General features: G+C 40.3%; 1 protein-coding gene across 8 annotated transcripts in view; it reads right to left on the bottom strand.

The window, feature by feature from the left end:
- Positions 1 to 23,356, bottom strand: part of FGD4 (FYVE, RhoGEF and PH domain containing 4) — a 105,265-nt gene that overhangs the window by 29,699 nt on the left and 52,210 nt on the right. For 6 of the 8 annotated variants that reach the window (XM_086884880.1, XM_023937557.2, XM_086884881.1 and 3 more), the window contains 2 exons: positions 11,082 to 11,246; positions 2,791 to 2,962 (listed from right to left, as the gene is read on the bottom strand). In XM_086884880.1, the coding sequence (XP_086741006.1) occupies positions 2,791 to 2,962; positions 11,082 to 11,246 (337 nt within the window). Of the gene's footprint in view, positions 1 to 2,790; positions 2,963 to 11,081; positions 11,247 to 16,487; positions 16,660 to 22,086; positions 22,532 to 23,356 lie in introns of those variants that run through there. The other 2 variants (XM_086884883.1, XM_023937576.2) reach the window with 2 other exon arrangements.

The following is a 23,356-nucleotide window of genomic DNA, read 5'->3' as shown; positions in this document are numbered from 1 at the left end:
GTTGCACCATGTAACCGATTCCTCCCCAAGAAATCTTTTCTTTCCTGTGTTAATATTAGGAATTTCTGAGACCTGAAATGCATTAAAACACTTACAAATAAGCTTCTCTTACTAGAAACCCAGAGCTCTGCCATTTTTGAGCCATTGCATCCCTATGTGTCTTGAATCCCATGCGTATGGGAGATTTAAATTGGATGTTAGGAAAAATTTCTCCACTGAAATGGTCATCAGGCATTGGAACAGGGTGCCCAGGAAAGACTTTGAGCCACCATCCCTGAAGGTGCTTAAAAGGTGTGAAGACGTGGCATTTGAGGGCATGGTCTAGTGGTGGATTTGGCAGTGATCTGGGATCTCTTGCAACCTGAATTTTTCTATTCTTAGCTCCATGAAACAGAGCAGGAAACCAAGAAACTGACAGATGAAGCAACTTGCCCAAAGTATCCCAGAAGCTTATTGGCAGAAATGGAGCAAGACTCATGGTTTCCCAAGTTCTAGTCCACTGCTTAAACTAACAAGTAGTCCATTCCCTAACAGCTCTGTAATTATTAAAAAATTAATCAAACACATTCAAGAACATTTAGCATCCCTTTCCTTAATTCAGAATATTACATGAGGAGCTTAACATTTGTATCTCATTTCTTCTCTAGTTTCCTGAGTTAGTAATGTCCTTTTTTCATGCTGCATCTTTTCTGAAGATCTTTTTCCTCCAAAAGTTGTCTCTGGTTTAAACACATTATCTCTTCTTCCGGACTGTCCTCTATGGTCCTAGTATGGACCTCCATCTTCTGGAAGGATGAAAACCACTTTCAAACTGTACTTTTACTACTCATTTATAGGATACATTACACCAGTGTTGCATGCTCTGCACTTTTGTGCACAGAGATCAAAAATAGCTTACACTAGCTTTATCTTCTTCCATCATATAACAAAAAAAAAAAATTAAATCTTTTTTTTTTTAGTCATGTAAAGACTATGCCTTTTTTTTATTAAATAAGCTTAACTCCAGGATAAAATTAATATACATTTTTCAATTGCCTGTACAGCTTAAAGAGGTGTAATTAACTTTCCATGCCTACATGCTTGTGGGCTGTACAGACTAATGAAAATAACTTATTATAGTTGACAATCACGGTTTGCAGCTCATGAACATGCTACCTAGCCATTTCAAGATCACTATTAAAACTGAAGTTCAGCTTCACAGAAGACATTGTGAGTTGAGCTCATTCAAAAAATAGGAATTATCTCCACTGCCAAAGCAGGATAATCCAGAACTCAGCATTTTCTCATAAGCAGAGATCATAAACAAGTAGAATTTAGTCATAGGACAGATATCACTGGTGTACCTGAAAAACAACTCGGCTTTCCATACTCTACAAAATGTCTCTCCTCGTAAAGGGCTACCAACAAGAAAGTTTTCTTTCTTTCTTTCTAGCTTCCTCTGACTGCATAATATGGAAGAAGTTCCTGCAGAATGGAGCAGGCAGGTCTAGGAGGAAGATATGTATGGCTTGGTGTAGGGCACAATGAACATGAAGAGTTTTCTTTCAGAAAGGAATTTTTTTTTTTTTTATATAAGGATACTGCACTGTTTAAAAATGGGTGATGCTTTGGAGAAAGACTGGAAAACAAACTGATAGCAGGATTGGAGACCGGTGCTAAAAGAATTCACAGAACCCCCAGTGCTGCAGTAATCTCTTTTTCCCATCTCTGAGCACCTGTCATGACCAAGTGCCATTAAGTCTCTGCCTAAAGAAGTCTTTTGCAGATGAGGCTCTAAAATGATTTCTATTCCAATGGAAAAACACACGTTTGCATTTGCAATGCTCAGCTGCTTCCATAAAAGGGATTAAATTCTACCCATCTTGAGGGGAGATTCTTTCACAGAAAGCTCTGTTACTCTGGCTCCACAGTAGGTCATGCATTCGTGTACTCTGCTGTACATCATGCATTCATTGCCACAGGGGACATCCCTCCAGAACTCCAGTTGTCCCAAGGAAACATGAAAAAAAACCCAGATCCAAAACGGCTCCTGGACTGTTTCTTGAGCTGTTCCTCTGTCATGAGCTTTCTGGAAAGTCGCTCTCTTTATAAAGAGCAGATATATTGGAAATGTCTGTTTCAGAGTTTATAATGTAACTACTTGGAGGTGCATCACATTCATCAAATTAAAGACACCCAAGAAACACCATTTTGTGAAAGCAGTGTTCACAGTGGTTCTTTTTTCCCCAGAGTTCCAAATGTTTCCCATAAAGCACAGAATCAAAACTCAAGAACACTGAGCTTTTCCCCCCAAAATCACCAATTACTACAAAGCAAGCCATTTAGGGAATGTATGCCATACCACTACAAATAATTTGTAGAGTTCACCCTCTTCACATGAATGAATTAAGAAGTAAAGACGGTATAAAATTAAAACTACTATTTCCGGTTTTTCTATTTACTCAGAAAAGTATTTTTTTCTTCTTCAAGAACCAAAGTATTTGATATTACCTTCAAACTTATTTCAGATTGCTGACATTTTTCAGGTTGTTTTTAAAATGCTACAAGTTTTTTGGTTTTTTTTTTAAGGAAAATTAGGACTAACACGTTTTGAAAAAAGCACACCTCGTAAAGCCAAATATGCAACCGGCTCCCACAATTTCAAACCACATGCAGTTTTGCCATCAATTCCTTCAGCAGGGATAGGAGTGAGCCCTAGAGCAGAACCAACATTCTTCCTCACAGCTTCAAGTTCCAACAATCCCCACACAACAAACAGAATCACAAATCAATTCAAATTCTATTACATACCTGCCTCCCTCAAAACGGTTGATGAGATCTGACACTTTACTGGACTTTTCCTTTGTGACACTAGGAACAGCAGCAGGCGTCTCTTCCTCCATTCTTGGTTTCTGATTTGTTAAAGCTTTATGCCTAGGGGTTTGGTATGCTGCCTTCTGCAGATGAACTGGCTTTGGAGGCACTGCAAACAACAACAGCAACAAAAAGCAATCACTCATATTTCTTTGAGCTCTTAGAACATGATCATAGAATGCTTTAGGTTGGAAGGGACCTTAAAGATCATCTAGTTCCAAACCTCCTGCACCTTCCACCTTCTGCAAGATCAGGTTACTCTCACAAATGAGATTTTTGCATAAAGAACTTATTGCAGCAATGAAAAAGAGATGCTCTTAGATTTAATTAGCTGCTTTACAAATACAGAGACTTCAGATAATTGTCTGTGCATTGTTTGGTGTTAGGGATCTTGTTACATTTCCTAACTAAAAGCTGAACCATATGCTACTTTAACCAGCTAGAAAATTAGGGAGTTTTCTTGTCCGTGTGTTTTTCTTTAAAGTGTACTGTAGGAAATACATGTGAGAGGTTTATGACTGCAGGGTTTTTAATAAAATTAAAAAAATTTAAAAATTTTAAAGAAAATTAAGCACAAAGGAAAGAGCCATACTGTGGAGCTGAAGAAAGAGATTTAAATTGCTGCCCCAAAACTCTGATGCTCTCATTCTTTACCTTATCCCTTGCGACCTCAGTAACAATCATCAGTAGAACAGGTATTTGCCTTCAGCTTTAAAATTCCCTTACTCACTGAACCTTTGTCTAATTATACTGCTGAAAACCTTCCCCCCTGAAAACATTTTTTTTTACTCTTGCTTTTTCCCCATCCTTACCACAAGTCCTTCTAATTAGACTGATAATGATCAGCCACTGTTGAATACAGCAGTGACTAGAACACAAAAGACAAGGTGACACATAAAGCAAGAAAAGTCACAGCACTAAAATCTTTAACTTTAAGCAACCATGAAGCATTTGTGGGCAACAAAAGTACATCACAGACTGGGCCCAAATACATTCCATACTGGAGCAATGAATGTCCAGCTCCATCAGAGGGAGAGACTTAATGGAAAAGCACCTTAATTCCTGAGAACACAACTCCGTTCATTCCCACACACATCCCCAAAGCATACTGTGGGAGCAGTGAAAGCATTTGATATGAAATTGGAAAAAAATATTGAAAGGCAGGCATGAATTGGAGCAGGCAATAACCTGCCAGTGGAAGCAGTGGCCCAGGGGCTCAGGCAGTGCCCCACAGGCACCCATTCCTGTGGGGCACAAGCACTGGCCCTCCAGCAGCTATAAAGACCTGCCACTGAGCAACCATGAAGTGAAGGAGGATTTGAATTGGGTTAAGGAATCACATGCCACTTGTGGTAAGGAAAAAAGGCCCTAGTACAAGATACACAATAGATGAATGTGGAAAAGCCTTGTTCCTTGCATTGCTGACACTGGAGTATCTTCCTAACTTACCCTGGCAGACCCATGCACCACAGGAATGATGTTAAACCCCACCAAACGACATTTGAAAGGCATGTTGAAAAAAATCTTGCAAATATACTAATAATAAATGGTCATAAACTTGAAGAAACACTCAATTAAGGGCAATTTTTCATTTCTTCCCTTCATTAAATTTATAGGTAATACAGGAGGTAATATTTGTCTGTGTTTCCAAAAGCTTAATTGCAGTTAACAGGGATTGCAGGAAAAGTACCATAAGAGACTCTGTGCAGAAATGAATTTACCACAAAAAGCTTTAGACTTCAATCATATCAACTGCAAAGGCTGATAGATAAAATAATCAGAGCGAGAAGGAAGACAATTACTGTAGGTCAGATGCTTTTACTGCGCACATGTGCACCCTCAGTCCTCGGAAGCTTTATTATCGATTAACACATGCAAAAAAAGCAAGTTTGGGGAAAGATGCAGTACAGAAAGATGACTCAGAATGCTGCTCTTTTGAAATAGTTCCTTTGCAACCCTGAAGCAAGCAGATTATTAAATTGTGCAACTGCTTCAGCGTCTGCAGTAGCTGCAGTCCCTCCTGAGAAGCCCCGTGCAGCTGCCTGGCCGCAGCTGCAGTGCAGTGGAACGGCTTTCCCCACATTCCCTCTTCTCAGGCAGCTCAGCAAGGCCTGGCAGAATTAGGCCAGCGAGCATCAGATAATTGTCCAAGCACTGAATAGCTCGCTGTGCTGACAAAGGCCATGGGACAGCTGAAAAAAGGAGACACAAGCAGGCTGGGGAAAAGCAGGACACATAACTGGTCATAGGCACTGCCATCCCCTCGGGGAGGAGGTGGGCAGCAAAGGGGACACGGAGTGGCTTTGCTGACCAGCACCACAGCAATTTGTAGGAACATTTCTTGCTCTTGCAATGGACTCTGTGTAACCCCCTGCCCTGTGAATTCTCTTATGCAATGGACTCATACATTTCTTCAATTCTACTGTGCATCTCACGAAACGTTAATATCCTCACAAGGATATATTAAAACTGCTAAACTTGAGGGAATTAATGTCCACCGATAAAGCAGAAGGAATTAGTTGGTAGCTATTTTTATACTGGATCCACAGGGACAAAAATCAAATTCTAGGACATTTTGTGGAAGTGTCACACACGTTTGCAGCTGTTACTGAAAAACAACAGCTAAGCAGCATTTATGTATGGCAAGCAATGAGGAATCTCTTGTCAAACTGGACAATCCCCATATACTGAAAATCCCTGTAATGTCTTCAGAAGAGAACCACAAACCAAACAGCCAATTCACCTATGCAAAATATTTTATTCCTTACTCCATATCAGCACCTGGCAGCCAGCATTTCCCCTACCAGCTGCTTCTGTAGTAGTACTGTATGGTTCAGAAATAGTTGCAGTGGAGAAAGAATAGTCACAAGATCAATGGAAAGAAAAGAATCAGTAGTGTAAAAAAAAAAAAAACCAAACCAACCCACAACCCTCAAACCTTCCTGTAAGGTCAGCCTTGTTAACAGGGATTATGGAAAGCAAATTCCATTAATTCTCTCCTCAATGTACTCCTGTAGTGTTTTGCTTTAATCAGATTATTTTTCAGTGTGCGCAGAGCAAAGATCTTAAGAAAAAAAAGGGAAAAGACTGGCCTATTGTAATAACCTGCATAATACAGAGCTCTGTTTGAGTCTATAAATACTCTTGTCTCTGTACTGTACAATTTTGAGCTCATTAGGAGATACGAACTGCTTATTCTGCCCAAAGAAAACCCGTCCATATACTGAGGTAGTTGATGCTGTACACCACTAGCCAAAAATCAAGATATGTGCTGCAGTGCCTAGTTGTGCATTCAAGTTTGCATATATACATAAGGAAATGTCAGGTAATGCTATATAAATGACTCCAAAGGTACAACCACCTTTGCAGACTCCAAAGCATATCAGCAAAGGTCATTTATCTCTTGTCTTAGAAAGTATGTGTTCAATGATTAAAAATGCTGCTATGCCTTGACTCGATGAAAATGAAGTTAAAAGTTCCTTTGGTAAGCAGCTACAGCTCTCCTGGCTGAGTCATCAATCATCACCTCCCTGCATGCTCCATCACCTTCAGGAATATCAAATGAGCACTGCTGAATAGCTGACAAAGATTTATACTCTTAAGAACAACATGAAATGACCAGCAACCTAAACTCAGCAGAAAGAGAGAAAAAAAAATCCTCTTCTCTTTGAGATGTGTGTTGCCGCATTTTTAGTTCACCACACAAGAATAATCTTTCAATAGTATATCAAGAGAGAAGACAAATAATAATCAGATGTGTTTTGTTCTCTCATTTGTCTTCTTCACAGAGATAATCTGGGCATTTGTCAGTTTTGTTGATGAGACACTGTAGCAGGTTTCTTAAAGGACACCAAGACTGGAGTAGCCTACATAGGAACAGCTGTCAGTTTTAGCTCAATTCACCTTTAACTGCACAAGTTTCATTTGCCAGGGAAGTACAGTCTACACCCTCAGACTTCTAAGAGGTCTCAGCTTTTTTAAGCCCAGGCCACTGAAAACTTTTAACCACAGACTATATAATACCTGAGAAAGGAAGACAGGATTCATGCTACACACAGGCAGCTAAAACTGACTGCCAAAGTCTAAAATCTGTTGCGTCCTTATCGTTTCACAGTAGCACAAACCAGGACATCTTTTGGAGTGGAAATTCACCTCCAACCCAAACTTTTTGAACCCAAAAATTCCTCTTCAGCCTCAGCAGGAGATTCATAAGTACTCCTAGGCTCTCATTAGAAAAATTTAAATGAGCAACTGATGCACAGTCTTGAACCGACATGACACTTCACTGCTTTGAAGAAGTGTTGGCATTTCCACATATTTTGCATCCTACAATAAAACTGCCTGCTACAGATAGCAGTTTCAGTGCCCAGTATTTAGCAATTTGGCATCATAGAAAAACGGATGCAAGAGGTTCAAAGAGCAAGGAATAGAAGAAACTAGAAAAAAGGGTCAGTTTTCACATGCCACTCTACATGAATTCTGCTATTGCAAGGTTCAGATCACTACCCAAATATTTGTAGGTAAGGGCAAATTTAAAATTATTTAACAATTTGCTTCATCTCTATGGTTCGTATTCATACTGGAACTTGGTAGCATATTTTGCCATTTCCACTGAGTGCCTCCAGTCTGGATTAATCCACTTTATCAGGGACTGATATCACTGCATTGGTGCAAAGGCAAAGCACCACATCCCACGGCTGGTACAGACACACAGACTGAGACTGCTTTGCTCTGCAGCCCCGAGTCCTTTGCTCAACTCCCTCACTGGCTTTCAGCCAGTTTCAGGCTGTGCTCCAAATTTGCTCCAAAGATTTTCCCAAATCAAACCCTGCTCCAGACAGAAATCTGACACATGAATTGCTGAATTGTTGGTGGAAGGATTTATTGGGGAACAAAAGTTGATGGAAGGAAGAATTGGAGAACAAAAATCCTGCTTTTACTGACAGTGTATCAGACAGGTTTTTTTCCTCCTTGGAATGCCGGGGGAAAAAATGAAAATTAAAAGAAAGAATTTTATATTGGATTGCGTGAAGAAATTTATTCACTTGACCTAGCTACCCTGAGTGAACTGTTTCCAAATGCTTAAACTACTTCTCAGAGACCAAGTACAGAAAAAAGTACAGGGTTCACTTGAAGTGCAAGATTTTCAACATTTTTCCTCAATATCAAAGCTCTATTTCCCTTAATAAAGCAAACTTTACTGAAAATGGCTGTACCACACTTGCAACACAACCTCAAAGTCATGTCTATATCTCTCATTTTAGTTATTTTGGTGGGTTAGATGAAGGTGATTTTGCAGTTAGTACCTCCACAATCATATCTAGTTGGGCATTACAATTCAGGTCTGTCATCTTGTTTCCTTTCACTGTGAAAGGCTACTTAGTATTTGCATGACTACAACAATCATATGGAAAAATGTTTCCTGCTGCTATAAACCAAAAATGTTTCTGCACTTCCACATGAAAGCCATTTAATAAAATAGTGGCTACTTTTAAACCAATAAACCAGAGCCTAGTTTGCTTAGAACATTTAGACTCCCAAATGCCTCTCTCATTAATTCTGGGGTTTTTTGCTTCAATTCAATAAAAAGCCCAACAAAAGATAAACAAAAACTTCCATCTGATGCACATACTTAATAAATGGAGAGCGACCCATGAACAAAGGAGACACAAAATACTATTTACAACAGTATAATTGAATTTCATCCACACAGCTGCATTTCTTAGACTACAACACTATTCCTGGCTGCAGCACATTTTGAAGTACACCATATTGACAAACAAAAGGAAACATGGCTAGGAAAGAGCAACAACAGCTGTGTAACTTGAATGAATGGGGTCCAATAATATACAACTCCTAATTTATCTAATAGCTAAAATTTTATAATAAGTATGTTGGCTTTGCTTTTGAAAAGCTTAAAATCATTTTATTGATAGCACATTTCTATTTATCCATTAACGATTTCTAAAATATTTTTCTTAGGAAGAACACATGTTCTCTTTGCTGTAGAGAATTCATTTCAGAGCCCTAAGAAATGGTGCAGAAAGGCTTCTCAGATAAGTAATGTTTACATATGACTGGCAAAACCAATTTAGTTTAGTTAACAATACTGGCAAATGTTCTGTAAAAACAAACTACACCAAAAAAATAGAGCTTTATTTTGCTTTCATTCTCCTGAAGTAAACAAAACTTTCTTGACACCTCAAAAAACTTCTTCCTGCTCTTAACTCTAAGATGAACTCAGGACTGATGCAAAATTCTCATTGAGTGATACAGATATTTTTGATTCCACTACATGATGACTCTGTGTGATTACAGTTTCTGTACTTGATTTAGATGTGCTCTAAACTAGAGCTTGTGTGACCAGGTTTTGGTAGCTGGGGGGACCACAGGAGTGGCTTCTGTGAGAAGCTGCCAAGAAGCTTTCTCCATGTCCAACAGAGCCAATGCCAGCCAGCTCCAGGATGAACCCACCACTGGCCAAGGCTGAGCAGAGAAGGGAGTAACACCTGTGATAATACATTTGTGAGGGGAAAAAAAAGTTATTGCACAGACATGATTGTGCTCAGAGAAGAAAGGAGTGACAACATGTGAGAGGAACAGCTCTGCAGACACCAAGGCCAGTGCAGAAGAGGGAGCAGGATTCCCTCACAGCCCCTGGTGCAGCCCATGGAGAGGCAGCTGTGCCCCTGCAGCCCATGGAAGGCCATGGGGATGCAGAGATCCACCTGCAGCCCGTGGAGGAGACCCATGGAGGAGTATGTGGATGCCTGACAGGAGGCTGTGACCCCATGGGAAGCCCACACTGAAGCAGGCTCCAGGCAGGGACCTGCAGACGCAGAGAGAGAGAAACTCTGAGCAAGTTTGCTGGCTGGGCTTGTGACCCATGCTGGAGCAGGCTGTACCTGAAGGACTGTAGCCTCCACTCATGCTGGAGCAGCTCATAAAGAACTGTAGCACACAGAAGGACACAGGCTGGAGAAGCTCATGGGGAACTATCTCCCATGGGAGGCACCCTAAGCTGGAGCAGGGGAAGAACTCCTCTGCCTGAGCAGTGGCTGAAACAACCAGTGCTGAACTGACCATAACCCCCATTCCCACCTCCCTCTGCCACAGGGGAAAGGATGCAGAGCCTGGGAATGAGCTTGGGGTGGAGGGGAACATGTTTTTAAGATTTGTTTTACTTACCATTATCCTGTTCTGGTTTTGGTTAATAATTAATTCAACACTTTTCCCATGACAGCAATCAGTTTGTGACCTTCCTCTGTCCTTATCTCAACTCAGAAGCCTTTTGTTATATTTTCTCTCCCCTGTCCATTTGAAGAGGGGAGTGATAGAGCAGCTTTGGTGGGTACCTGGCATTCAGCCAGTGTAGGCCCTCTACATCTAGTTTTCTGTAAGTAATTCTCATTTTTGTCTCATCAGCACTGTGTCTCAGAATCCAATGCACTGGGCAGCATTGTGATGTATGTCTTCTAAACTCACTCTCTTTTTTTTAACTTTTAAAATGATTCCTACTGCACGGTCACCTCTAAAAGATATCAGTCCAGATTTGATTTGAATTCAAGATTTCTGGAATGTAGTCACTCAGCTACAGCAGAATCAACAATATCACTGAGAAGACCACATAAAAAGATGGTTTGAGTCAATGTATATAGTGATTTTCTATATGTATAAATTATACATAGATATTTATACATACATACATATAAAGTGTGTATATATAAAGTATGTATGTGTACATATACATACACATATACATATATATACAGGTTGATCTATTTGGCTATTAAAAGTGAGGGCATTATATGCACAGAGACAGAAAGAAGGGAAATCTAATTCCACTCTGTGTACATTAATGTCAGCTTTTGGTGCACAAACATGAAGTTCCCATCTTTCCATATACTCCTGCAGGAAGGCTCCTCCCAATCTCTGCTCGAACTCTAAAGACCCTGAATATCTTCCCACCACCCCTGCCTTGAAGCCAGACTGTCAAACACTCTAGTTTAAGAATAGTGTCCAAACCTCCCAGCTCAAATACAGCAATACTTTTGAAAAATAAGCCAGAAATTACAGAATCATAAGGCATTTACAGAACATTTGTATTTCAGCAGAAAGCTTCTGCCCCATGGTTTTCTCTCCTCAAATACAGTTCTCTCAAGGTGCTCTGTTCCTCTCAGAAGTCTGAGAGAACAATTTCCCTAAGAAAAGTATTTGAGAGTGCTTACCTTGTGGCTTTGGACTTGAAGCTGAACGTGGGGACTGTTTGAGTGGCACACTTCCATTTATTCCCTGAGCCGCTTCATTGCGTACATTCTGCTCCACAAGCCTGGCTGTGGCACTCGCTGCACAAACTCTAGACAGTATTAAGGGCTTTGGACAGATGCTGCTGCCTGAAAAATAAGAAAGGGGACTGAATATAGGGTAGAATGACTACAAGAACATTTATTAGAGTGCTAACAATTCTCTACAGAGAATATTAAAATAATTAAGAGTGTCTCGTCCTAAAAACACTCCTTGCCTTTCACTGAAATTTGTTATGTTGTTTAAACCTTGAAGAGTTGGATATTAAGAATATATTTCTGTGACTAGCATAAACCCTTCTATAGGAACATGACAATATCCAACAGACTTTTTTCCTATTTGAATTTTTGATTGTTCAACAGAACTGTAGAAAACCAGCATTTTTTTTCAGCTGTTCTATTTCTGCATTCTAAGTGTGTTTATATTCAGAACATTTATTTCATTACTGATGGAAGGATCCAAAAGTCAGCTAAATTAATTGCATCTTTTTTGGGTAGGAAAGGGCCCAATTATAAGTATTAAAAAAAAGAAAAAAAGCACAGGACAAAGCCAGCTGACTCTTTCTTAGCAGAATGGAATCAATTCTCATTCATAGGATCAATATGCTGTTATTGATAAGAAATGTGGAAGAAAATATAAAGTAAAACATATTTAAACAATAGAAACTAACAAAAACATTTACTAGAATATGACTGCAGAAGCTAAAACCATGCACTCTAGTTTTGGGGCGTAAAAGCGGTTGGTTCTCTAAACACAATCAAACACCTGAAAGAATAATATGAAGGACTGAGATGCACTTAGGTCAATATCCATTTTCCTCTTATTAAAAAAAAATAATTCACAACATTTTTGTGGGAGGAGCAAGGAAAAGGAGAAAAGCCCATTTATCATTTATTGAGGTGGCGTCATAATTATTTTCATTTTTAAAAAAGTATTAGGGTAGAGTTTCTGTGCCTCTGTTTACTGTTGCTGTTTTCACCCATTCCATTTGCTTGCCTTTGCTGGCTTTTTCTTTGCACATTTCCATAAAAAGCAAATCCAAAACCCACTCAATCATTTCATAAAGTGATCTTACAATATCTTCTGAGCAACAACTGGCCTGCAGAGTTTGGACCTTCTGATCTGATCCAACTCCCTCTCCCAGTGCAAAATCCCCCCACCCCTAGCTACAGTCAAGCCTGCTCTTAGAACAGCAATGGAAAGAGATGCTACAACTACTCTTCTGTGCTGCTTAATGGTTCTTCAGCACTTTCTGGATTCCAACAATACTTTCAAGTACTAATTCTTTATATCCTGGAAGCCTATTTTTCCTGTTAAACACTGAGGTTGCCTTACACCCAGAGGCTGCCTCCACCAACACAGATTCCTGCAGAGGTCCACAGTGAGACCAACAACCATGCTACCAAAGCCCCAGTACTCAGGTGACAACTCATGCTCAACACCCACAGCAGCAGCAGCACAGCATCTTTCCCTCTTCTAGCTCATCCAAGTAGCAAGGGATCTCCCAAGAACATAAAGGTGGCTGATCCAGAGTGATGAGGATAATCTAACAAAGCCCCCAACCTACAGAAGCATCTCAGATTCCTGTGATCTCAGGCAGAGATTCCTTGACACTGTTTCCTTTGGTATCACTCCCATCCACAAAAAAGTTGTGTTGTACTACAGCAGTGAGAGCTCTGTCCCACATCATTCCTCAAAGCCTTACAAGGTACTTTAGGCACCTTGTCTGTCTCTCCTGTGGAGCTGGGAGTACTGAAAGCTCTTAGAAAGACCAAGCTGATGGTACAGAGAGTTGTACCACAAAAGTTTTCCTTGTCTCCACCAAAGATTTGACAAGCTGGATTTCCCTTTACTACAGAATCTCATGCAAGTACAACTTGTATGGATTACATTTTGTATGTACAATTACATGTACATTTTTATATTATTATCATTTATATAATATTTATATTATTACTCATATATATTAATTTTATGTATAATTTCTATGGATATACAAATGTAGCAATTTGCACTCAAACTGGGCAATCCTAAATTCAGAAACAAATTTAAAAAGAGTAACTCCTGTGAGATCAGTAGGTTGCACAATTGGGTAGGCAATTGCACACAATTTATAAATCTATATTCAGATCATTTATCAGTTTGCAATGAGGCTCAAAGTGTGAAGCCCTAGACCTTTCTGAAAACTAATTACCTTACAGATTTGTCAGCCAACGTGCTGCAAAAATCCACAGCTTCCAGCGTGCATCTCAGTAAGGGGCACTGCTGTGTCAATTCTTCAGGCTAAGGCTAAAAATCTCCATTGAAATGGTACCTTATTTATTAAAAGGATTTCCTAAGAAAATGAGGGTTTGCAGTGGTCAGGATAGGAACTTATTTTGCACACACAGCTTTATCAAGGCACTGACGCCTGTTGAAGGTTATCGCTCACGATCACGTAACACCGAGCCAAATACAGAGCTGCTGCTGAGAACAGAGCTGCTCTGTGGTCGGCCACGGTCCCCCCTCCTTGTCACCTTCTGCTCCAGCTTCTGCTTCTGGCTACTCCTTCCCCTGGGCCAGCACCAGCCCTTGCTGCACTGCGCGGTGAGATGAGCAGCACACCCTTGGCAGGTGGAAGCTGGAGTGCATTTTGGATGGGTTTGACCTCACAGCTGCCCCAGCGCTGCCGCTGGCACAAGGGAACAGCTGGGAATATGGCTGGAAGGGCAAAGGACAGCTCCTCTCAGCAGCAGCAGCCCTTCCTTAGACCTGCCTGATGAGATCACTTCAACACAATCCCCGTTCCTCAAGCAGCTGTTCAGACTTTCATTCTGCTTGGTTCACACATGCACACACACAGCCTTAATACAAAGACCAGCAAAATCAGCAACAGCTGAAAACAAATCTTTAATGCAAAAACATTACTTGGCCTTAAGAATCAATTTTGTTGTCAGCATCACACAGTCCCCACCAGACTGGCAAATATTATTTGCATTCAGTGGGCAAAAGCCATTTTGTAAAGCTCATATGCTGTAATACAGAACGGTAACACAAGCAACAGAAAAGAGTGCTTATTTAAAATTGGATTTTTGCAACTGCTTACAGGAAACAAAAGCTCCAAGAGGTGTTCTGATTCAAGATGTGCTCTGGCTCCACACCTACAACTCAGCACGTGGGGGTGGAGGGAAACAGAGACATCAAATTTGTTATTTGTACAAGCCATTAAATAAATTCTCCTTCCTCTGTGGGAGCCATGTTTGCTCAAGATGGACATTTAACCTGTATTTCAAACTAGTGATTTTGTTAATCGTGTTACATCCTCAAGCCATGTAAAGCTGGAATGGAAAAAGTTAACAGTAATCCAGCCACAGCATATTTCTATACACAACTGAGTATTCAAAATTCTCTGGGCAAAAAAGCATCCTTTAACATCCGTGGAAATCTGAGCCCTAGTTTCTAGGCAATTAACAATACCACCTTTCCAGGTGATGCAGACAATAAAATTGTGGCAGAAACACAAACTTGAGATAAAAATTCCTGTATACCTAGTGTATTGTATGCAAGTGTATTGTAATATAATAATACATTTTGTTATAACAAAAGCCCAAAACATGCAATATTCAGCCAAATACTTGCTCCACAATCAGCAGCATGAATTTCAGTAGGGCTGCTCTATTCTCTAGGTTTAAATAAGCAGTAACACGGTCTGCCTTTTCAAAATACAGTTGTTGCCCTGTAAATACAATGTAAAATGCCATTAGATTTGCAAAAATGAAGACATGCTGCAAAAACCTGCACCTTTTACTAGGCTGAAGTAGAACCCCACCATGATTATTTCTGACCTGACTAAAGAAACACTTTTACTCTTCTGCTACTTCAGTGAATTATAAAAACTGAGAAATTTTACCTGAAGTCAGAAATGCCATGCACAACAAAATACTACCAGCCACTTCCTGTGTTGACAGGTACGTGATTAATATCCCCCCTCTCATAATCAGGAATAATGAAAAACACTGGAGAGGAGAGAAAGGTGGGGAAAGATGTAAGAAATGAAGGGAGAAAGAGGTAATAATAATCAACAGAAGAGAGGAATAAACAGTGCAAATTTGATAAGCGCTTAATTATTTTGCTTATCATCTGCAAGGAAACGAGAAGCTAGAATGCTTGCAAACAGTCTTGCATCTGCAAGTATGTTTGAAGCTAGGTGATGAATGATCTATTTTTTTCAGGGCATTTTAATTAGAAATAACTTGGATCCATGAACATTTAGACAAACAATCAGCCAGCCTGAAATGGCAGTAAGATTAAAAAATGGCTTATTTATATTCACGAGGATTACATTAATGTCTTAGTATTTGATAGGTCTTCCATCAGCAGTTCCATAAGCCAATCTCAACACCATTAACTCTTCTGTTGTATTTATTTTCATTCCCACTTACAAGCACATAGTGCTTCTTTACTGCTGCAGCACTGTTTAATTTTTACTACCACTGTGATATGATATCACTCTCATTTGTACATTCTGAATGAAAGAAATGCAGTGTTTCTGGATGGAAACAAAATCCACGGGGAAAGTCAGTTTCTTGTGACAAGAGGCAAAATTAAAGGATGGAAATTACTTCTCTTAAATGATGTAGTTATGCATGTCCCATGTGATAAGTCCCAAGAGCACCCAACCCAGTGGCTGTGGTCTTGCTGCTCTACTGCAGAATCTTTTTGTGTAAGATCAATGCAAAGCTTCACACTTCCTACCCAGCCCTGGACAGAAGTGTGGGTTCAGCAAATAGGCACTGGCTCAGGCACAGCAACCAAACCAGACATTCTCCTGGGCAGCTCAGAGTGACACTGACACTGCCAGACACTACTCCAGCCCATCCACTCACCAAACACCACAGGAGCTGTGGCAAGGACAGAGCAGGAGTGAGCAGCAGCTTCCTGATCACGAGCAAGAAGGCAGAATGTGGTTTCTCAGTTACAGCACCGCACATCAAGGCCTGGGCCAGACATCCAGTACATGAGGACATAGATTTTGCAAGAGTTGTGTCCAAACCTGCCCTCAAACCTAAGTCTCAAATAACCTGGTACCTCCCCTTCACTCACTTATCCTTTCAGTGAGGGGAACTGGCATGCTCCTAGGAGGCTTGCACTGCTGAAGCATACCCAATGTCAGTAACAACTGGACTAAGCTCAAATTATCTGAGAATTAGGAGTGTGAAGGAGGAGGGTAGGAAGTCTGGAAGCCAACATTTCTCTCATAAAAAAAAAAATAAAAATCTTCCTTCCTCCAATTTCTATTAAAAGCTATCATTCCAAGTTAATTACACAGTTGTGCTATGATACATCCTCACCTCTCCCAGTGCAGTGGTGATAGAACTGTGAATGTTTTCAGCTGCAGAATAGGGCAGAAACTCCACACTGACATTCTGTTCTGTGCAGATGAGCTATAAAGGTTAAACATCAAGCCAGCCTTTATTGTGGTGAGCCACTGCTGAAATACTGTAAATAGCTGATAACCAAACACTGCAAAAAGAGAGAAAAAAAATAGCTTTTGCTGAAGTCAGGAGGGCTGTCTCACCAAATAAATTCATTTTCTTTCTGCAAGAAGGTTCTGGCCAGAAAAATAAATAGCAAGTAACAGACGGTTTAGAATTATCTTTGAAAAATGGAATCTTGGCAAAGTATAGGGGACAGATCAGGTTCTGTTAAAGGATTAGTTCAGATACATATGCTGACAAAATGCAAAAATGTAGGGTTTTTTCCTTGCAGAGGTATTCCCCAGACACAGGCAAAAATATTCTAAGTTCAATAGAAGAAGGTAGAGCATCTTTTGGGAGTAAAAAATACGTAAACCATATAAAACTATTATTTCTCACTGCATACAATCATTAATAGAACTACAAAACTAGTATTAACTGTCTTTCATAGCATTTTCTGCATGGAGTTAATAAATCTTCAAGTGAATATGGTAGATATAAATTATAGATTGAAAAAAAAGTATATAAATACTGCTCTTTTAGTACAATGATCCCTGTGAATGCACTCACAACATGTGATGGTGAAGTTAAACAGCAAACATTACCGAATTTCAAACTCTCAGACCAAACACTTGCTACATGATACTTGCCAAGAACCAGAAAATATTTAACTTCTTGGTATTTGTGGTACCTTACTTAGTAACAGAGAGCAAAGGTTTCCAGATTGTGGTATGCACAAGTGTGTGTGAACCACTGGCAACAAATAGAGCAGCAATACAGAAGGAAAACTGAAAGAAACTTCAGCAAGTTTAACAGTGCACAACACCCAAAAGAATAGTTAAAAGAAGAAGCAGCATTTGAAATAGTTTCATTTTTAATAAACTGAGGCGGGTTATGCAGAGCATCAGTGACAGAACCCAATACCAAATGCTCCCATATCTGCTTGGTCTAAGATGAGACATTACTGCATTGGTTTGATTTGCAGGTATTTAGGAAACTTAAGCATTCCATGCTGCTTTTCCCATGTTTTGCCAAGCATTACAGTTGTTTTGGTTGGAAGAAATCATGCATCTCTCTGATGGTAACTTTCATTTCTAGACTGAAATAGACCTTCCAGTAATGTCTACTAAAAAAAATGGAGTTGCTTGGATGCCTTTCAAGAAAGATACATATTTAAGGCAACAAATTCAAGATTATAAAGTCCAAGCTTTAACAGGAAGCACCAAAATATTAAGAGAGATTTATCAGTAATCCCCTGATCTCAGTCTCTGCACACAGTGAATCACACAAAGCAAGGAACTGAATGGTGAATTCCACAGTTACTACAAATGTCCTGCCAATGCTGGCTACAGGAGGCAGACTCAGTGTGCTTCACTCTGTTGTCCTGTCTGGCTGTGATCTTTGTTCTTTTGGCTCTGATAATTGTTTCCTTGCAGGCAACCTGCGCATCTGCTGTGACTCTTATTAAAATGAGTCAACAATTTATGGGATTATCTTCCAACATTTGTTTCAATTTTGGATTAGCACAGTAATGTAACATGCACTGCTGATGCTGCTCCAATAAAACAAAAAGCACTGCACAGAATTTGAAATTATTTTAGTTTGAAAGCGGAAGCTTATGACCGAGGCCCTCTGCCGAACCACACCATTTCTTCACTAAGGTTTTTATTACTCACCTATACTGTACACACTGTGATGATGGCTTTGCTGATGATGGAATAGTTCATCAGCTATTTAATGAATAATGGAGGTTTCTTAAATACACAGAGAAAAGAAATGTTCAAATCACATCTCCAGAAAGACATGACTGAAGGGAGAGCTCCAAGTGCAAGGAGTGCTGTTCACAGGAATAAAGTACTCCTCTTCCACATACTTAGATTCTACATGACAATATATTCCCTTGAAGTCTTGTTTTCACTTTAGTCTTTGAACATGTATTATCAATGAAACAGAGAGAAAATATGCAATTTATATTGCATATAAAATATGCAATAGTATTCTTTTACTTGTAGAGTCTTTTCATGGCTTGTGTTTCATGAAATAACATCAAAATCTTTCAGCAGATTTGGACGATATTTTTTCTTTGCTTTTATTACAAGACTTACAAGTGAATACAGTTCCTGACCCTACCACCATGGACCATGAACTTCACGTAGCTAAGAACCACAGGATCCAAAGCCACAGAACAAGAAACAACAAGAAAGAAAATGGGTACAATGAGAAACATCACCTCCACCACTCCACGAACAGGCAGGGCAAGTTGACCCTGTAGCCCAAGTCAGCTGCCCTGCTGTTACTGTCTCATTCTGCACCAGGTAACTTCAGGTAATTCCTCCCTGCTTGTCAGCACTGCCTTTTGCCAGTGCCTTAAGTCATGATGGCAACTTCCAGCTCGAGAGCTGCTTCTCACATGGCTGCATTTCACTAAGCTGCAGCAGCCTCCTGACTACATCTGTCACCCTCTTCCCCCATGGTGGTAACGGGAGCGCTGGTGAGTTCTGTATCTGGGGGGCACTTCCTCCCCTTCCTGTCCCATGGTCTCTTCACAGCTTCCTTCATGTTTGATGAAGGAAGGGCTTGAGCAAGTTTTGTGTGGCTTTCTCGAGCTCCTACTGCATTAATAGCCATTTTGAATACGAACAAGGAAAAATTTACAGGATTTTCCTAAAGGTATTTTTTCATTCAGGTTTCTCTGCAGAGCTGCATGAGGTGAGCAATGTCCCCCTCAACTATTATTTTATGCAACAATGAAAACTTTCACTAAGTTTTCAATTGTCACCAGCATTTCCTGCACAGATGGCAACCATCATTTACTAAGTGTCCCAAGCTGCTATTGACTGAACAGGACACCCCATTTGTAAAAACAGATTCACTGATCACAGAAGGCAAGGGTTGTTGGACTGAGCCTGGTGTTTCTTTCACTTTATCTGTTGTGTTTTAAGATTATTTATTTTCCTATTTCTTTTATCATATATCAGATAAACAGTACGACACCATGTTGGCAGCACAATTTAACTTCATATTAAGGAAAGCACCTGCAATACTGGGATCAACTGAAGGAAAAATGCAGCTGACTAGCTCATACAAATCACTGGAATAATTCAAGAGGATTCATTAGCATATACTTACCAGGGAAATGCAGGAATTACTCAGACAATGACAGAAAGACCTCCCCTTCTATAATTCATAAGCCATTATAAAATAACAGTGTGCTTAGGGAAATTTAAGTTAACTACAAATTTCATCATTTTGCTCAGTATTCATTGCTTCTGAACTTCTCTAACAAGTCACAGACGCCTCAGTCTTGTTCTCTGCCCAGTTATCTGTGCAGTTATTTCATCTCAACTCAGAGCTATTTTGGAAACTATCCGTATGCTTTGAGGCATGAAATCAGCTATTTCTGTAGATAAAAGGACTAAAAGAAAGCATTTTTAGAAACAGGATGCTAAACAACCCAAAGCAAAAGGCCCCCACAGACCCAAAGGGGGAAAAAAAAGAAACTATCTAATTACAGAAGGTTGAAATTGTAACTTATTTATTATTTCAGAAGATCCGAGCAGAAGTTGTAAAATACACGCACATTCAAGTAATTTAAAAAAATAAATACATAACATAGTATATCCAAAATTCAGAACAGCCAAAGATCCAGAAAGAAGTCAATATGGGTCAATAAAATCACCACTGATAGATGGAAGCTGTTTCCCTGATGCAGCTGCTGAGGGCAGTCCATGTGTCCTGCCAGCATCTGACGACCCAGAGCCCATCCAGCAGCCAGCTGTCACGGACACAAGTTGTTCCACCCACTGCCCTCCCTGCCTGCCTGCTCCCACCACTGTCTGTGCACCAGTGTTGGCACCCATCTAGCCTCAGGATGCCGTCTGGGAAAGTTAAGCCATCAGAAATGTAACCCCGCCAAAAAAAAATAAAGCAGCCAGTTCCATGTATTCATTCACCTTAGATGCACTGGAGCTTGGGCAAAGATGCAAATTTATTGATAGGGAAAGGAAGCCAAGATTCCCTTTCCAGAAGCAGGTAGCCACAAGGTAATATTGACTTTATTGAATCGTATCTCAGTGGGGCTGGAGAAAACAGTAGGGACAGAAAGGGGAAAAAAAATAATAAAAACAAACATTATCTAAAAAACGGATGGCTTGAAATATGCCCCAGTTACAGAAAAGAGAGCAGGGTATTAACTGCACAGTAACATTACAACAGGCACTGCTTCCTGTTACAAGTAAATGTGAGCTGGTGAAGTCTGTGATAAGGTGGGGATGGAGAGGAGCCCTGCTGCCCCTCGGAGCGCCCCAGCGGTGCAGCTGGACCACGGCTGCTCCATGGCCACTGCCTGGCTCTCCCAGGCTTCCCAGGCACTCCAGCCTCCCTGCCAAGTCACCAGCAGCCATCAGCTACGAAACACCACGGAACAAGCAGCTCCCTGGGAATGCTCACTGCACCAAACAGAAACATAAAGAACCCAAAGCTGGACACTTCACAAGAATTCAAGTGCTTCCTGCTTTTGACCTGGTTGAGGAAAAAAAAGTGAAGAATAGCCACAAAAAGCCTCATTTAAGTGCATTTAGAGCCTTCCTGTGAAATCATTCAGGAAGGACCTTCCTTGTCCAGACTCTTTAAAGCCTACCACAATTATGCCAGCTTTTACATCGTCTCTTTTCCGTAAGGAACAAGAAACCAATCACCATTTCACATTAACCCACTGGTTCATAATCACCCTTATGTAAGGAAGCCAAATACTAGTTGCCTGGAATCCAAATGGGGAAAAAGGAGTCCCTTAGCCCTTAATTGCCAGAGATGACCACTCTTTGTGCTGTCCACAGAATTCACTTCAGGTCCACAGACCTGCACATAAATGCATTTGCCTCTTGAACATTATACGGATTGAAACAGCTTTACGCTTCATCCTCTGAACAGGCTGAGAGATTAAAATTCAGAAGTATTCAACTGTTTAGTTCTCTCTCTTCTCTTTTCTAGACATCCATTTAAAAACTACTGTTAGAAAAAAAAAAAGCCAAAAAACCAGCAACTCTGACGAATTTTGAATGCCGTTTCTTAAAATTTATGAAGCTGGAGAATTCACATATCTTGTCTCTATGCAAACTTGAAAGTCTATCACACAGTTCCAAAAACTTAATATTCCTATGAATATTTATCTTTGAGTGTGCAAATGGATAGGAAATACCATTAAAGAAAGAAAGACAAAAAGTAATACAATTAGAAAGTACATAAAACCCAACTAGACTTCAAGAAGAGAAATAATTTTGAAGTGGCTGAAGTTTTGTCCAACACACCTCAAAGAGTGCAACCTTTCACTCTGCAAACGTTTGAATGCCCCGGGACAGACCAAAAAAAAGGCTGCTCCCACCCAAACTGCAGCTACCCCAGAGTGAGACAAGATGAGAAGTTCCATCCTTTCCATCCCTCCACATGCCTGTAATTCCCACTGCTCACTTCTTACCAGCTCTACTGGGCTCGCTGGGATTCCCTCCAGGTCGGCATAACCCCGCACAGCTCCCGGGCGAGCGAACACGGGTTTTACCACCAGAGTTTTGTACAGTGGGAGCGAGCTGAGCTGGCTCATGGATGGGCCCAAGAGCCCCAGGGAGGGACCTGGCAGCCTCCTGGCAGCCACTGCCCACTGGATCACTTGAGCTGCTCGCATAACTGCAGCCCAACAGAATGCTGCTGACTCCCATGTAATATTTAGAGTTCTCCTTAGAGCCTCAGCTCTTGGCATCGGAAAAAAGAGCATTTTAATATTCACTAAAAAAAGTGGATGGTTTGCATGATGGGGAAAAGAGTTTTCCAAAACAGAGAGAAAATAAAGTCTACAAAATTACTCATAAAAATAACATTTGTTTAAGGTTAAGCATTTAACTTTCTTTTCTAATACAAGGTTTGGCAATACTCCAATCCCTCTCCACCTCACATGATGTAAACCAGCTGCTGCCTCCCCTTCTTTTTGTTTCCTTTTTTATAGTGATGGGTCATGAGTGCAGGGCTTTTTTCACAGGCAAGCAAGAGCAATCATAATGTGTTAAATATTTTGTGGCAAAGTAAAGGAAAGATTGTGTTTCCTAACTACCTGTCCTTCTCAAGGTCAAGCACTGCCTGTAAAACTGTAAGAAATACACAGGCACTAAAGCTCCAAACTCTTAACACTAAAGAAATTCAATCCATTGTTTTGTAATAATTATAAATCCAGGGCAGAAGGGAAGAGATAGAGGAGAATTATTTTGAATTTTTAGTAGACTCAACAAATACACTGGGTTTACAAGCACTGGTGTAAACCAACAGACATTTTCTGTTCACACAGCACTATCATGTAAAAGACTAACGTAAGACTAAGTGCTGCAGGCACAAAGAAAAGCATAATGATGGCATTAATGGAAACACTGGAGTCCCTGCTGACTTTTCAGTCATGGTACCAATGACCTTTTGAAAAGGTACTGCTTGAAATCAGATTTTTCCCTGATAGCGAATACTGCTATTGAAAGAATATAAATCTATAAAGTTTGAGTCTTCTAAAACATCAGTGCTCCAGGAAAGGTACATTCTACGTATTTGTTGTGGGGCTTTAGTGCTTGGAAAAACTGCTTTGCTCAGGTACCTGGAGACACTCAACTGCCTATAGTGACAGGAATGAATGAACTGCTGTGTGAATTTATATTTCCTATAGGTACTGTCCCTCCTTTTGCCCCCTCACCCAGTCCTGGCAGTCAGCACTG

The sequence above is a fragment of the Cyanistes caeruleus genome, chromosome 4 (assembly GCF_971803275.1).
Source record: "Cyanistes caeruleus chromosome 4, bCyaCae1.hap1.1, whole genome shotgun sequence".
NCBI lineage: Eukaryota > Metazoa > Chordata > Aves > Passeriformes > Paridae > Cyanistes > Cyanistes caeruleus.
Note: the sequence above shows the minus strand (reverse complement) of the source record. Positions and strands in the feature narration are given on the sequence as shown.